Below are 16118 nucleotides of genomic sequence, written 5' to 3' on the forward strand. Positions count from 1 at the left end.
AAATTTAAGGAAAAATTATAGAAATATCATTAAACTTTTAGGGCACTTGTATTTTTGACATCAAACTTTTAAAACTTACAATCTTCTCAATGAATTTTCAATATTTTCATTACAATCGCTGCCGTAAACTATCGTTGATAAATGCTAATGTGACACGTTAAAGTTGTCTTACTCCTCACAAAAGAAATCTAAGTTTTTACATAATTTAACAGTTATCGTTCTCCTTTTGGCCTATATTTTTACTGTTTGACATTTTTTTATCATCGTAGTCTCTAATCACAACACCCGTTATAATTAAGAGTTTAATCATCTACTTACGATTGTCAAGCCATTTATCATCAATCAATATTGGTGCATGAATCTCATGCATCATCAATAAACAACAACAAACGCATTATCAATAAGTAAAATAAAAAGTTATTGGAGGATCTATAAATAAAAGTTTAATATAATCAAAATTATTATTTTCATTCTCCCTTCCAGTTTCACCAAAAAAACAAAGACAGAAACCTGCGTTTTTTTTTTCATTTTATCCTATCTTATTTCTCCCTTTGGTTATCAATGTTGGGTTTTTTTTTTGTCACTGGCCTTCATATTTTACTCGGTCATGTCTCTGTTCTTTGCTGAAGTGTTGGTACTTGGTCAGTTTCAAACCAGACATGAAGCGATGGATTTGTTGCTGATACAAGAAAAAAAATGTGACGGCGGCTGAGAAAATGGAGTTCATTAACGTAAACCAGATCATAAAAAATAAGGTTTATCTCCCCCAAAATTTTATTAGTTTATTTCGTCTCATTTAATAAAATCATGCGTTCATACTTATATAAGTTTAAATTCATCTCATCTAATAAAATCATGTGTTCGTACCTATATACGATGTGAGGATTGCATCTCGTTTTGCATAAGGGATATTTAAATATGGGTATCCAGTTCTTCGGGTAGTATATTTGTCAGCCCGTGACCCGGCTCGTTAACTCCGGGTACTCGATAGTCAAGTACCCTTAATATCTAGGTACCTACATTTTTGGGTATTGGTACCCGATTCATATATTTTTTATTCTTTAAAAAAAATCACATAAGAAATACATAAAATTTAAAAGTTCATAATACACTATCTATATATTATTAGTGATTTGAAGTTAGCTTTAAGGATAAATATTTATATATATATTAAATTGTTTTTCTAAAAAAGATTAAAAATATTAATATCGATTGTATTTTTTCCTTCGATTCTCATATTGAATTTTTTTTAAAAATTTTTATTAAAAAAAATTAATACTTAAATGTACATAAAACAAACCTAGAAAAAAATTAGGGATTTTAATTTGGGTTTAAAGTAAAAATAGTAAGGAAACTAAAATATATATAATTTAAACTAATATATATATATACATATATATTAAAACAACGGGGTTGTGTCAGATACTCGATTATTATAAAATTTCGATCCGGACCCAACCCAACTACCCGAGAAAAATCATGGGTCAATTACTCGATCAGTTCGGATAACATTTTTTAGAAAATTATCCGATTCTTTTAAATTCTGGTCGACGGATGAAATCAACCCTCAAGCAGGGGTCCGATAGCTTCGTTGAGGATCATGAATCCCGTTTGAGCTGGCTACTTTTTCCTGCTTCGTTTTTGGTTTTATTTTGAGACTTGGACTTCACGTGATCTAGTTTTGTTATTCTCTAGTGTTCCTTTTTTATTGTGCGTAATGTTTTGTGTCTCATTAACTCTCGTGTGATTAGGGACGAAAATTTAAAAACAAAGAGACTGAAAATGAAAAAAATCATAATAGAAGATCTAAATCTATAAAATTGCATGCTACAGAGAACTCCAGTATAATTTACCCTTTTGATTTCTTTAGTCTATTGTCACGTTTGTATATCATCGTCCCTCACGTGAGATGCTAATTTAGTTTCAAAACTGATATATTTTTCTAATTAACTAAGAAAATTACGGTCAAATTATTCAGTATATTTTGGTTTTCTTTTACATGAATTATTATACGATTTATGATATCTTAGTGAATATCTCTAGAGATCTTAGATTCGAACACCAGAGACAATTAAGATAAACTTTCATCGTCAAATTATATTGAGAATCTTTAAAATGGATACTACCTCATCTTAGATTAATTTAACAACTATTATTTAATTTCCTAATTATTAATTAGCTGAAATTATTAAGTTTACCATATGTAGAGTGCACGACAGCAGTCCATTGAAACCGCATTGGTCCACAAAATCAAGTTGATGGTCTGATCCCGTTCACATGCTTACTTAGACTCCGGGGCATCTGATTTTCTAAGGTGGGTCCAGACCGTACAAGAGAAAGGAAAATGATTGGTCCCAGTACACAACCATGTGATGAACACGTGAAGTTTGTATGGGGAGTTCTGTTCCCAATCGCAGCCCCAGTCAACACAAGCATTTGCTTTTCTTCTTCTTGTTTGTTATTTATAGCCACGTGGACATCAGAATCAGGTCTTAACATGCCTAATCATAAGTCACGTCGATTAAACACGTTCATTGTCAACCAAATACCAGCAAGAGCAATCGGCATTTTTCACAACAGCTCTAACTACAGGTCAATATATTAGAAGATAAAACAAACGATCATTCTTTGGTAACATGCTAAGCGAATGGTCATAGGATTATGTCTTCACCTTAACCCCGAGCTAGATACACATCTAACTGGCTCGAATGATCATAGGATGATGACCCTTCGAGTCGAGAATTTTTTTTCGTGTTCCTGCAGTTGTCGATGTCATCTTCTCGTCTCCCTGAATGTTCTGAATGACCAATCCGTTGCAGATACATGATACATCATCGCTATCATGCTGACTGTGAATATAGCTGCATTGGTTAGCAGCCCACCCGTACGGTCGAAATTCAGGGATTTCTTTGCATAGTTGAAGGTGGAAACAAGAATTTTGATTAGTGTGTTAGAGCGCTTCCCTTCGTGTGATGCAAGATTCTCTCCGGATGGACTATTTGGCAAGCAGTAAAGGTTTTCAGGTGAGACATAACGGCTAGCATCATGTACATCTCCCACAAAAGCTAGAGCTTCATCGATTACTTTGTACTTCTTTCCATGATGCTCGGCCAGTCTCAATGCGATAATTATCTGGCTTTGTTCTAATCGTGCAATGGCAGCATCTCTCTCAACCCGCTGCTGTATTTGTACAGTCTGTAGAAGGAACAACGAAATGTATAGCATAAGTGATCCATGTGCCATGCTACTTGGTAACATTCGAAAAATCGTTTCAAACATGAAATGTAAAAGCAAACAGGTAAGGTCAGAAACAGAGAAAAGTTGGTCAAAATGACCACAGCGCCTAAAAAGAACAATGAATCCAATCCCAGCATTTTTCAATTGGGATTATGAAGCAATAAATCAGGATTCACCCCCATACAATAGTTGTGTTGCCATCTTGTAATGCCACTCTAGACCCTAATAAGCCTCTTCATCATCTCATCATTCTCCAAAGAGAACAGAATCCACAAAACTAAAGCAACTTCATTTCGGATAAAGCTGGTACATTCTCTCCAGACTCCAGAATCCACAAACCAAAGCAATTTGATTTCAGATAAAGCACATTTCAATACAAGCTATATTACACAGATCACAGAATGCTCCCTCAAGAGAACCATAATTTAGCCATAAGTTGCTCGAGCTCGGGTGAGTATCAGACACGGGTATATTCAATTTTTTCCCATATTCTGAGAGAGTCATGTTTCCACACGAATTTGAAGCTATTGAGTGAAAATTGACGGCTTAGATTAACTCTTTGTTTTCTCTTGAATATCTTCTCATTTCAATCCCTAGGGTTAATCTCAATCTATTTACACTCATCCCACAATCCTAAATCTGTACATTGTGTAATTGGATTCTATTCCCCGTATATATGTACATATATAAACAAAACTCGACTTTGAAGCTATTGAGTGAAAATTGACGGCTTAGATTAACTCTTTGTTTTCTCGTGAATATCTTCTCATTTCTTAATCCCTAGAGTTAATCTCAATCTATTTACATTCATCCCACAATCTTAAATCTGTATATTGTGTAATTGGATTCTATTCCCCGTATATATGTATATATATAAACAAAACTCGACTTTGAAGCTATTGAGTGAAAATTGACGGCTTAGATTAACTCTTTATTTTCTCGTGAATATCTTCTCATTTTCTAATCTCTAGGGTTAATCTCAATCTATTTATATTCATCCCACAATCTTAAATCTGTACATTGTGTAATTGGATTCTATTCCCCGTATATATGTACACATATAAACAAAACTCGACTTTGAAGCTATTGAGTACTTGCCCATCTTATAAAACATAACAAGCAGGCTCTCAGTTCCCCAAATAACAATTCGCAAGACTAGAAGCAAGCACTGGAAATTCAATTCCCATAAAAGAATTACAGCTCCCGTATATCAATTTTAGAAATTAATCTAACGCAAATGAACAAAAACCAGAGAAGAAAAAAAAGAAAGCGAGTTAAAACCTGACACGGAAAACTTCGAGCTGGTCCTCGAGATTCTCGAGAGCGGTTCTGATAGCATTAAGACTCTTGGCCTCTTGAATAGCGGAGTCACCATCGTCGACTCTAAAGTCCTTGACGAAAACAAATCCGGTTCTGTTATCGTCGCCCCCGTCGACATCGTTGATTTGACTTATTCAGTTGCGCTTAATTTATTATAATTAAGCAGTTGGATATAAAGTGTTGAATTTGAATATATGTACATACAGGAAAAAAAAAGATGTAAATGCTAATAATCAAATTTTTATTATATAAATTTGACTTATGAGTTGCCTTTGTTCATGTAGTAGACTCAATTTATCATTTTCTTTCCTATCGTATTTTCGAATCAATTTAACTCTCAAAATTGTTTAATTGTATCATTCTATATCATATTCCTAACTTAAAACCCTAAATTATAAACCCTTAGCTAGGGTTTAAATTTAAGGTTTATAGTTTGTAGTTTATGGGGTTATGGTTTAGAGTTTATGATTTATAATTTAGGTTTTAAGTTAGGGATAAAGTATAGAATGATGTAATTGAGTAAATTCGATGACTAAATTTTCTGACATGTCAATTTTTTGTCAAACAAATAATAATAGTGAACAATTTTGTAATTTTTAATCAATTGAAAAACTATATTTTAATTATTTATAGTTGAATGACTTACCTATAAAATATCATATACTTGAATGATTATATAAGTAGTTTACCCATAATAATATATACTTTGTTTTGGTTACCCTCTCGATTATAAGGTTTCGCCTCGACTAATTAAACCGACCCACGTCAAACACTTAGTTTTGGTCAGTGAGTCTACCAGCATGGATTTGTTGCATACACAATTATTCAAACTCGAAACCTCGCTTAAGTAATATCAAACTCCTTACCCTTGAACCAACATATTGGTAATATAATTTTTATCAACCACATGACTATTGTTCTTTTAATGTCGCATGATATAAAGTAACAAAGACCTTTATGTAGTGTTTTGGAATTTAATCCCTATTTTTTTATTTCCAATAATTTAAACCCTCGAATTGTTGAATTTAAAAAATAAAATCCAATTGATAATATTGTTGATGGACTTTTGTTAAATTTATATGTGGTATTTTAGTAGGCTTAAACCATAAAGTAACCCTTAAAATTGGTAAGTTTGGTCAAATTGACTTGTGTAGTTGATGGTTTTTGTCGGATTGGCCCTTGAACTTTTGTTAGTAACTTGTAAGTTCACGGGCCAATTTTAACCCAAACAAATTTTAAGGGTAAATTTGACCACACATGTTAAGTTTAAGGTCCAATATGAGAAACTTGATCATCTAATGTGCATTCTATATTTCTATATCAAAGTTATGTTTGTTCCACGGAAAAGCCTCCACGTCAGAGTTCGATAACAAGAGTATTTTGCCACGAATCTTGGGACATGTCATTTTATAACATTCTCTCAATTAAAATAATCAATTGTTATACCTCATTCACATGTCACAACATCACTATTAAATATTTAATTGTGGGTACCAAAACAAAATTTAAACTAAACGTTAATAATGATTTTGAACAAAAATAAAGTTTTTAGTACTCAAATAGAATAAAAATAATAGTTTAGATATTAAACATGTAGTTTACCCAAAAACTGACCTTACTTTAGGGTTTTACCGTACTGAATTTTCTCATTGATACTGCATTAGGGTTTTAGCAACTCGCGTTGAGGTTTGTCCAACTCAGCGTGAGTCATGCCTCGTTTCAAGCGGTAATAGGAAGCCCTAAAAGGATATACCCAACGCCGAAACTTTCATCGGCAATAAATATAAGGCCCTGTTTGTTTCTCACTTACTCAGTTTTGTCATTTGACGATTAGGTCGAATTTTATTTTCACTAAATATTATTCCCCCATTCTATTCCACCACTACCTCATAACACCAAAGGTTGGAAAGCAAAAGGACTTAAAAGATCCTTGTACTTTTAAAAAAAAGTTAATGTGGTCTTTATATTATTCTTTTCATAATATGATCCTCTAATTTAAAACATAAATTTAATTTAAGTTTTTTATAAACGTTTTTTGCCGTTGATCATTACAGTATTAATGTGTCAGTTTATGTTGACATGAAAGTCACGGTACTGACATGGCATATATATGTCATATCATCTATTACATTAATCTATGACACTAAATTGAAATGTTATTATCGTGAATTGTCACATCAACATCATAAATTATCACATTGATACCATAACGAACAACGACGATTTTCAAATATATAAAGTCATATGATGTCTTTTTGTATAAAAAAAAGAAAAAAAATTCTTTACGCATTGTGTTGGTGGGAATAAAACTGTAACTTTCAAGATATATCCCAAACGTGGCCTTAGGTTAGAGGGTTTTGTGCGTCTCCCGCTTTTATTCTGGTAAGCATTTTTCTACCCTTTTTTTCCTCCTTTTTTTATAATAAATTTCCTCCTCCCCAAAGAAATTGGAAAGGCCATTCAATTTTTGTTTGCTAAAAAAGTCAAAAAAAAATGCTCTGATATTAGGCTATTTGAGAATCAAACCGTCGTTTGATTCTGTTTTCACACTCTTTAATTGATTTTTTTTTTCATACAGAGGAGAATAAAGCAATAGAGATGGCGGAGACAGAGCAACGAACGCAGATTCGGATGAGTTCAGAGCGATCTTCACGAGTTGAAATCAACGGCCACGATTTGTCGATCACGGAAACAATGATAACGGACATAGGTGGGAGTGAAGTTGGTGCTCCCGAGGATCGGCAAGATAATAATACTTCCGATTCGAATCTAGGGATCGGAGAGCGTGCTTTCTCTGCTGCCGGTGCTGCTGTTTTATCCGCCATCATAGTTAATCCGCTCGATGTTGTCAAGGTAATAAAAATTAGTTCGTTTTAGTTTTAGTTTTATTTGCTAATTGTTTGTTATTTGAATGTTCATTGCGTATTTAGCATAATAGTTAATCCGCTTGATGTTTCTTTCCTGTAATTAACAGACAAGATTGCAAGCTCAGGCAGCAGGAGTGCATTATTCGCATCCCCTAAGTAATCTTATAGGTCGAATGGCATATTTTGGACCAAACACGGTAGCAGTGCAATCTATTCTTTCACTTTCCATCTTTAATATCCATGAGAAACGAATTGTTATGTTGTGTATGTTTTTAAGTTCTTCCATTTGTGAATGTTTTGGATTAGATGTTTTCTGATTTGAAATGTTCGCCTTCGTGTACTCGTGCCGGAGTCTATGGAACTGTATCGATTTGTCCTCCTGATTGTTTTCAGTACAGAGGAACATTAGATGTCTTCAACAAGATAATACGACAGGTTGGTGTTGCAATGCGGTCGTCTTGTAGCTTGTTGATAACATTGTTGTAATAACCTAAACTGCTTACTGCTTTATCTTAACAATACATTGTTAATTGAGTATTTTTTCTATATATGTTTGTCTGCCTAACAGGATATCTTCTGCAGGAGGGATTTGCTAGGTTGTGGAGAGGGACAAATGCTGGTCTTGCTTTGGCTGTACCGACAGTGAGTTTCTATTCTCATTAGCAATCCTTTCAGCAGTTGGAGAAAGTATTTTTGCATATACATCATGTACCAAATATTAATAGAGTTTTTGACTGTAGTCACATTTATGTACAGGTGGGAATCTATTTACCTTGCTATGACATATTCCGTAACTGGATGGAGGGTTTTGCAGAACAATATACGCCTCCTGCAATACCATATGCCCCTTTGGTTGCTGGCTCTTTGGCAAGGTCATTAGCTTGTGCGACATGTTACCCTATAGAACTTGCTAGAACACGCATGCAGGTGATTTTTACATTAATCTGTATACATTTTGTCGCCTTTTTTGTGGTGAAAGTGATTGTGTACATATTGCTGGTATTTCATGCTACTATATTTTTCCATTTTGATCAAAATAGGTTTGCCATCTCTTCTTTAAAAAACAGATGTCGGTTAATTCATAGATTCTTTTTTTCTTTTCTTTTTATCGTTTCTTATTTTTGTCAATTTTCTGCTTCAATTACAGGCATTTAAAGATACTGGAAAGAAGCCACCTGGAGTTTTTAGTACCCTTCTAGGAGTCTTGTCTGATGTCAAGGGCAGAAACCCTCAGAGCAGTTGTAAGTTAATCTCCACTCTACCTGTTTCTGGTAATTCTTACCTTTTTTAGCATGTTAAGTTTAGCCTATCGGGAATATTGCTTTTCCTCTTGTATTTTTACTTTCTATGCCCTTAGCATCAAAAAGTACATTTTCACATTCATTTTTGTTGTCATGATGCAGATGACAAATCTTTCCCCTCACAATTCTAAGCATGATTTTCTGATGTTTCCCTTGACAGTACAAGGGTATCGCGTCTTATGGACAGGCATGGGAGCACAACTTGCTCGTGATGTTCCTTTCTCTGGAATTTGTTGGTCAACCCTTGAGCCTGTGAGTTCCCATTTGACCATATCTTAGAACTCCTATAGTTGTCTACCTCGGTGACCATGGATTGTTCAAGAAACTCATTGCAACAACTGAGTTTGTTGGTTATTCTACCTTATTTTGCAGATCAGGAGAAAACTTCTTGGTTTGGTGGGGGAAGAATCTGATGTATTTACTGTCCTTGGGGCAAATTTTTCGGCTGGGTTTTTGGCTGGAAGCCTTGCTGCTGCTGCTACCTGTCCTCTAGATGTTGCTAAAACTCGAAGGCAGATAGAGGTTGCTCTCCTTCAAAAGCTTATGTTGCTCTCCTTCAAAAGCTAATGTTGCTGCATGTTGAACTTTTATCACATGTTTATCCAATCAGTAGTTAGTTTTAGTTTTATCCCAGGAAGTTCCAAGTAAATCAACTAACTTGCTCTTAAATCGTGTTTTAATTCTAATCTGCTGTCTCTGTCTCAATTTTCAGAAGGACCCTGTCAGGGCATGGCGAATGACCACTAGGCAGACACTGATGGAAGTTTGGAGGTATCTTCCTAACTCACTGTTAATAGAATTAAGCATCTTTGATGGAGATGGTAATGTGTATTACGTGGTTCCAATTTTCCAAGTCTCAGATTTTCCCCAAGACCTTTAAGAATTTTTTGAATAAGCTTTCTTTAGGCAGCGACATGCTTGAGAAACTATTTTGTGTTGATAGGAATGAAATCAAACTTTATTATTACTTTTGGAATCAATTATTTCTAATCAGCTGATAGGAATGAAATCAAACTATATCATATTCTAATCTGTTATTTCTTTCTGAAGTATCTAACTTGTGTAGCGTTAAGCATTAAATTTGTGTTCATGGAGATTGAGTTCTATATGTTTGTTGCTTCTACCCGGAGTGTTCATGCTTCCATATTTTGATTGCCAAGAGCCGATAATGTTGATAGATTTGAGTCGAAGCTAGCTTTGTATAATCCAAGATTGAGTTGTTACTTGCTATATTTTGTTTGGTACAGGGATGGAGGAATGAAGGGACTTTTTACAGGAGTGGGTCCTCGTGTGGGCCGTGCTGGCCCTTCGGTTGGGATTGTGGTTTCGTTTTATGAAGTAGTGAAGCATGCTCTACATCACCATTATGCAAGTTCATGACCTACAAGAGCAGCAGCTGATATCGCCTTTTTGGTCTACTAAACGAACGTTTGCTTTGCTCGGGATGTTGATGTGGATAAGGGTAAAGTATAATATATGGTGATAATATGCAAATTTTGGCGGTGTAGATCCGTTTCATATAGGTCTCAAGGTTTTAACTTCTAATGTTTGATCATACATACCATAGGTTGTCGGAAATAACAAGCGGTTTGGTCGCCGTAAATCCTCGTCCAAGTCTTCAAACTCACATAGGTAGCACATATGCTTCTCATTTCTTACCCAGTTTCGTTGTTGATTTTACTTGGCTCGAAGTTGAGCTGAACATTTTTTGTTCCCGAGTTTAATTACGTTTTGCTGAGGTCTGCACTGTGTTAAGCGGGTTTTACTTTTTACCCGAGGGAAGGGGGCTAATTTATTTTTATACATAGTTACTGGGCTATTTATTTAGCGTACTCATTGATACATAATCCATTGATTTGATTAGATACCATAGAATTTACCCTTCATTATAGGAGTGAACTATAAGCCTAAATGAAGAAAGTTCAATTATTTTTTTTAACAATTTTAAATTTAATCGTAATTTTACCTAGAGAGAAAAAAAAAAGGGAACTTTAGGGAAAGAAAGGAGAATGTTTAAAGGTGAATATCTTGGTCAACCGATTGAATACATTTGTTTAGAGTTTAACTATTAAATAATATAGTGTATTGTATAGTTATGAATAATATAATATTATGATTTTGAAATTATGATAAATAATAAAATAAAATAATTTTTTTTTCATTTTTACTTTTGTTCTATTAGTTTGTTTATAATTATTTTTTCTTTAAATTTATCACATGATAATTTTATTAGCAGGGAATATGATTAATATACATTAATAATTTGAGGATCAAGTTTTAATGTTTATAAGTTTGAAGATCAAATTGAAAATTATAATTCAGGATGTATTTCGACTTGATTGATTATAACATACCGTCTTGATTTGTTACAAGGCTTAAACTAAAAAGATAACTAATCTATGTTGTTTTTTTCCCTTTATGTATCTAAATTATTTTTTGGTTAAATTAAGTACTTAAATTATTATATATAATTATTTCTAGTATCTTAATTAGTTTTTGGTCAAATAAATCATTAAATTATATTTTTACGTTAAGCCCTTAAAATATTTTTATCAAGTACCTAATTTTATATGACGTGTCAATATCTTATTGGTCGGAAAATATTTTCTAATTTAAAAATATTAATATCTAAAATAATTAAATATGATAATTTAAATACCTAATTTAACCAAAAAAAACAGTTAAGTACCTAAAACAAAAAGGAACATAGTTTATATACTTATCATTTGTAGAAAAAATACCTTTTTTTTTACTTTAATTCTTGTTATAACTTTATAATTGTCTTTTGGACTTGATTTATTAGTCAATATATTAATGTTGCTTTTATGTTATTTCAACCTATTATAACCCTTTTCTACATTATAATTAACAAACACCAAAGGATCAAAGTCCCCATGTGTGCCTTTTCCACTCCCATCACAACCCATCATTAAGATCGGTCGCATGGGTCACCATCACCCTATACGAAAAACCTAACTCCAAGGGTGCCTTTATTTTTTGTTTTTAGGTCTTCAAGTGCATACAAACAGGCCAAAAGGGCGCGCCAGCCATGGCATTAAAAGCCTGGTTTCTTGAGACATCCCAATCCCATAATTTTACGTAATCACCATGAAAGCTCTCCAAGCTAACTAAAAACATGCCTGGGAAAAGCAAGAGGAGACAACAACCAAAAACATAGGCTCCACTTCTTTAAAACCTTACAACCCCATTTTCCAGTACTCGAAATTTAAGCGGTCTGTCCGTATAATTACTGTTTTTCGAATAAATTTAAGGGTATATAAATAATCTCCCGATTATAGGATACTACTTTGTTTAGTTCCGACTATTAAAGGTTATAAAATAATCATTCGATTATAAGATGTTAATTTGTTTTAAAAGTTCTAAAATGGTCACCTAACTATTTATGATGTTCCAAACTTGTCATTTTCCGTTGAAAAATAAATTGGATGTTGATCTACTGTCTCTACTGTCTGAGATATGATAGTCGTTTGAGATTCTATGATCAAATTTTATCATATCTCAAACAACTTATTAACATTCGAATTGTCTTAAATATTTTAACGAAAAAGGACGAATTTAGAATGAGTAGTTGGGTGACAATTTTATAACTTTTAATAGTCGGATGACTTAACAAAGCAACATCCTATTGTTGAGGAACTATTTTGTAACTTTTTGATAGTCGGGTGACTCAACAAAATAACACCCTATAGTCGAGAACTATTTATATACTTTACTCTAAATTTAATTTTATTTTTCGAATAAATTTAAGAATTTGAATCTATATATTTGTATACATTACATCCCCCAACAGTTCAGACGTATCAGAGTGAATTGTGATAGGGAAATTACACTGTTCGCATTTGTATCGTAGTTTGCTTTTTTCAAACTTCACTGTTTGTTCAATACCTTTCTCTGTTCTATTTTGTTTGTTTTCATAAGAAATTGAATATTTTAGGATAAAGTTACAAAATAATATTTAATTTTATCAAATGATTACAAAATGGCCACTACTATGTTATAATTAGATGTAAAAATTTTGATAAAATTTAATGATTATTTTGTAACAGTTTGATAAATTTAATGATCAATTTGTAATCATTTGATAACTTTAATCATTTTGTAACTTTTAAAAGTTTAGTGGCTAAAAATATTATTTGGACATAGTTTGTCGTCCTCTTGTGTATTTTATCCATTTCTGTTTCTGTTATTTTCTGAAATTTATAGATTTCGAAAATCGAACCAATTTAATGATTGAAATGAATTCAGGTACAGTTGTAGTTAAACTGAGTAAATTCGAAAGGGATAAAGTAGGTTGCAGTCCTTAGAATTGATAACTTTTCTTAATTTAACATATTGAACTTTTTGTGTGTGTACATTAGTCCTTGAATTTGACATTTTTTTCCTCATTTTTAGTCTTTGTGAATTGTGATGATATGATACGCCATCACATCATAATGACCAAAAATATAAGTTTAGGGACTAATGTGAGCAACAAATATTAAGGGTTAAATTAGAAAAAAATTACTAAGTTGAGGGACCAAAGGTCCTTTTATACCATTTGGAAACTTAATTCATCATAGTTCAAATAAATCTAATAAAATATGGTAATATAAATATTCAAATATTAATTCAAAATCTTTAAATTCAAATGATCTAATTATACATTTGATCCCTTTATTTTATGAAAATTCAAGAGTTAATCTATTTTCTAAAAATTATAAATGATAAAACGATATAATATTAAAGTGTTATATCATCGTCTACTCAATAACGTTATGAAAAGGTTAATGTGTTCGACGGAATACAACTTCGATGTTAATGTGAGACAAAAAAGAATTAAAGGACCAATGTGAGAGGAGGGTAGAAGTTCAGGGCTAAATATATAATTAAGCCAAATGAAATTATCCATTGTTTAATTGAACCGGGGAAGAAATCAGCCGCACCGGGTTTTAGCCTCCTAAATCATAAGTCCTAATGTGATCCCACAGTTACAATTTCATACATTTTTTAGATAATAAATAATAGGGTCAACTACGCATTTATTGATTAGACTATCAGTTTTGGTCTATTTTAGTACTTAAATTTTTAAATTTTTCAAAATCATACCTAACATTTAGTTTTTATTTTAATTTAGTACATTGTTAATTTAACGTTAATTTTTTTAAAAAAAAATTAAAGTTTAGGTAGTAAAATGGACCAAATTTAATAGTTTAGGTACTAAACATGTTAAGTTTTTAACAATGGGTACTAAAATAAAATAAAAATTAAACGTTAGGTATGGTTTTAGAAAATTAAAAGTTTAGGTATTAAAACGGGTCAAAACTATTAAGTACTAAACATGTAGTTTACCCTAATAACATTTAAAGTTTTTTTTTGTATTAATTTTGAGTTAGTACAAGGCAATATCTGTTCAAGTAACACTCTAAACTTTTCGACCTCGAAAGCTCACACCCTGTCATCTATATTGTTGCTTGAACTTGGGTCCTCAATTTCTTTATCACGGATACCACTTGGTTCGTACAATAATATTTAAGTTTAAATAAGGTATATTAATGCAAATGAAATAAACCCATGGTAAATTAGCTTTTATTTTTGTCTAAAATTCGTTAAGGAAAACCTTTATGATATTTGTATGAGAGAGAAATGGAGTAATGTTGAGCGCATATATTTCGTGTGTGCTAATAAATTATATGTTTCAGCTTGGGAAGTAAATGAAGCTGAGTAGAGGCCCCCTCTCTCATTTACTTCATTTTTATTTTCAGTTTTGCACTTTTGATTTCAAATTTTGTCCCATTTTCTCTCTTTTTATCTATGCATTGGGGGTCATAAATTATAGGGTAAAGTACACAAATGGTCCCTCAATTATAAGATATTACTTTATTAAATCCTCCGACTATTAAAAGTTACAAAATGATCCTCGACTATAGGATGTTGTTTTTTTGAGTCTCCTGATTATTAAAAGCTACAAAATAGTCACCTGACCATTCATTGTGTTCCAAACTTGTCATTTTTAGTTAAAAAATTATTGGTAGTTTCAGTTGGACGTTAACCTGCTGACTGAGATATAATAAAATATGATCCAAAAATCTCAAACGACTATCATATCTTAGTCAACATGTTAATGTCCAGCTTAAATTGCCATCATTTTTTAACGAAAAAGGATGAGTTTGGAACACAATGAATAGTCAGGGGTTCATTTTACAATTTTTAACAGTCGAATGACTCAAAAAAGCAATACCTCTAGTCGAGGGATCATTTTATAAGTTTTAATAGTCAATGAACTCAATAAAATATCGCTCTATAGTCAATAAACCATTTGTATACTTTACCCTAAATTGTAAAAAGATCACTTAGTCCTATGCTTTTTTTAATTTATAATTAAGAGCATTCTATTAAAAATATCAAAATTTTGATTAAGTTCTTAATTTTTTTATAATTTAATTAAAATTTGAAGTAGAGAGATTAAATAAATTTAATCATTAAATAAAAAATTTATTTAAAATTTTGATATATTATTATTGTGTGATACATTCTGATTACGTCAGTAGAATTTGAACATCTTTTTAAAAAGAATACGAAAGTTTTAAAAAATTTAAAAATTTATTAAAAATTAATACATTTATAAAATTGTCACTTGGCAATGCTGTAATGTGACGTGTGATATTAAAACTTATTTGGATGAAAAGAAACAAAAAATTAAATTTTTATTGAAAATTCGATAACTTCCACCATCTTAAGCCTAAAAATTAAATATTGAGAATGACATTTAAATATGTTAAATTCAAATTTAAATTTAAACAAAAATATTAGAATTTAAAATTCAAAAATTGATTTGTTTTTTCAAATTCAAGTTGGTCGTCGAATCTTGATTAAATTATTCATATGCATGTTACTCCCTTTACCAAAGATGGATATTGAAGACATCCCTATCGACATGATGTATCAGTGCACCACACATTGAGACAACAGCATGTTTGTCCCCTGGATATCATGTCACGTAAAAGATGTTTATATACAAACCTAAAATAGCTTCATGCATGCATGTATATACATTTTCATTTCCGCTCTACTTTTTACATATAAGGGTCGATATCTGGTACGGGTAGGGATGGTAATTGCACCCGCATTCAACAGGTTTTGACTCGATCGAGTCATTTTTTTTTAAAATTCAGGTTTAGATCGAGTCGGGTTGGATTTTTATAGGGTGAAGTCGGGTCGGTTCGGGTTTGGGATTAAAAAACTCTTACCCGACATGAGGATAATAATGTAATTTCCTTAAAAAATTGTTATTATTTTAATTAAAATCCTTAATTTATATCGGGTCGGGTCGGGTGAAAGATATATATTTTTCAGATCGGCTCGACCAAAAACCTGACCCGTTGCCATCCCTAGA

At 32.1% G+C, this 16118-nt stretch overlaps 1 protein-coding gene and 1 pseudogene across 2 annotated transcripts; one reads left to right on the forward strand and one right to left on the reverse strand.

Moving 5' to 3' along the window:
• Positions 1–2661: 2661 nt before the first annotated feature.
• On the reverse strand, positions 2662–5437 carry LOC120186751 (annotated as a pseudogene).
• A 1547-nt stretch (positions 5438–6984) lies between these two features.
• Positions 6985–10384, forward strand: LOC120186667 (mitochondrial carrier protein MTM1-like). Of its 2 annotated transcripts, XM_039190541.1 has the most exons (10): positions 6985–7410; positions 7532–7621; positions 7731–7859; positions 8007–8066; positions 8181–8351; positions 8572–8665; positions 8886–8977; positions 9098–9247; positions 9438–9496; positions 9973–10384. In XM_039190541.1, exons 1-10 carry the CDS (start codon positions 7156–7158, stop codon positions 10103–10105), a joined length of 1233 nt encoding a protein of 410 aa, XP_039046472.1. In that variant the 5' UTR covers positions 6985–7155; the 3' UTR covers positions 10106–10384. The 2 variants fall into 2 exon arrangements, with proteins under 2 accessions (XP_039046472.1, XP_039046473.1); XM_039190542.1 differs by lacking the exon at positions 8007–8066.
• Positions 10385–16118: the final 5734 nt, after the last annotated feature.

The sequence above is a fragment of the Hibiscus syriacus genome, unplaced genomic scaffold (genome assembly GCF_006381635.1).
Source record: "Hibiscus syriacus cultivar Baekdansim isolate YM2019G1 unplaced genomic scaffold, ASM638163v2 tig00113719_pilon, whole genome shotgun sequence".
NCBI lineage: Eukaryota > Viridiplantae > Streptophyta > Magnoliopsida > Malvales > Malvaceae > Hibiscus > Hibiscus syriacus.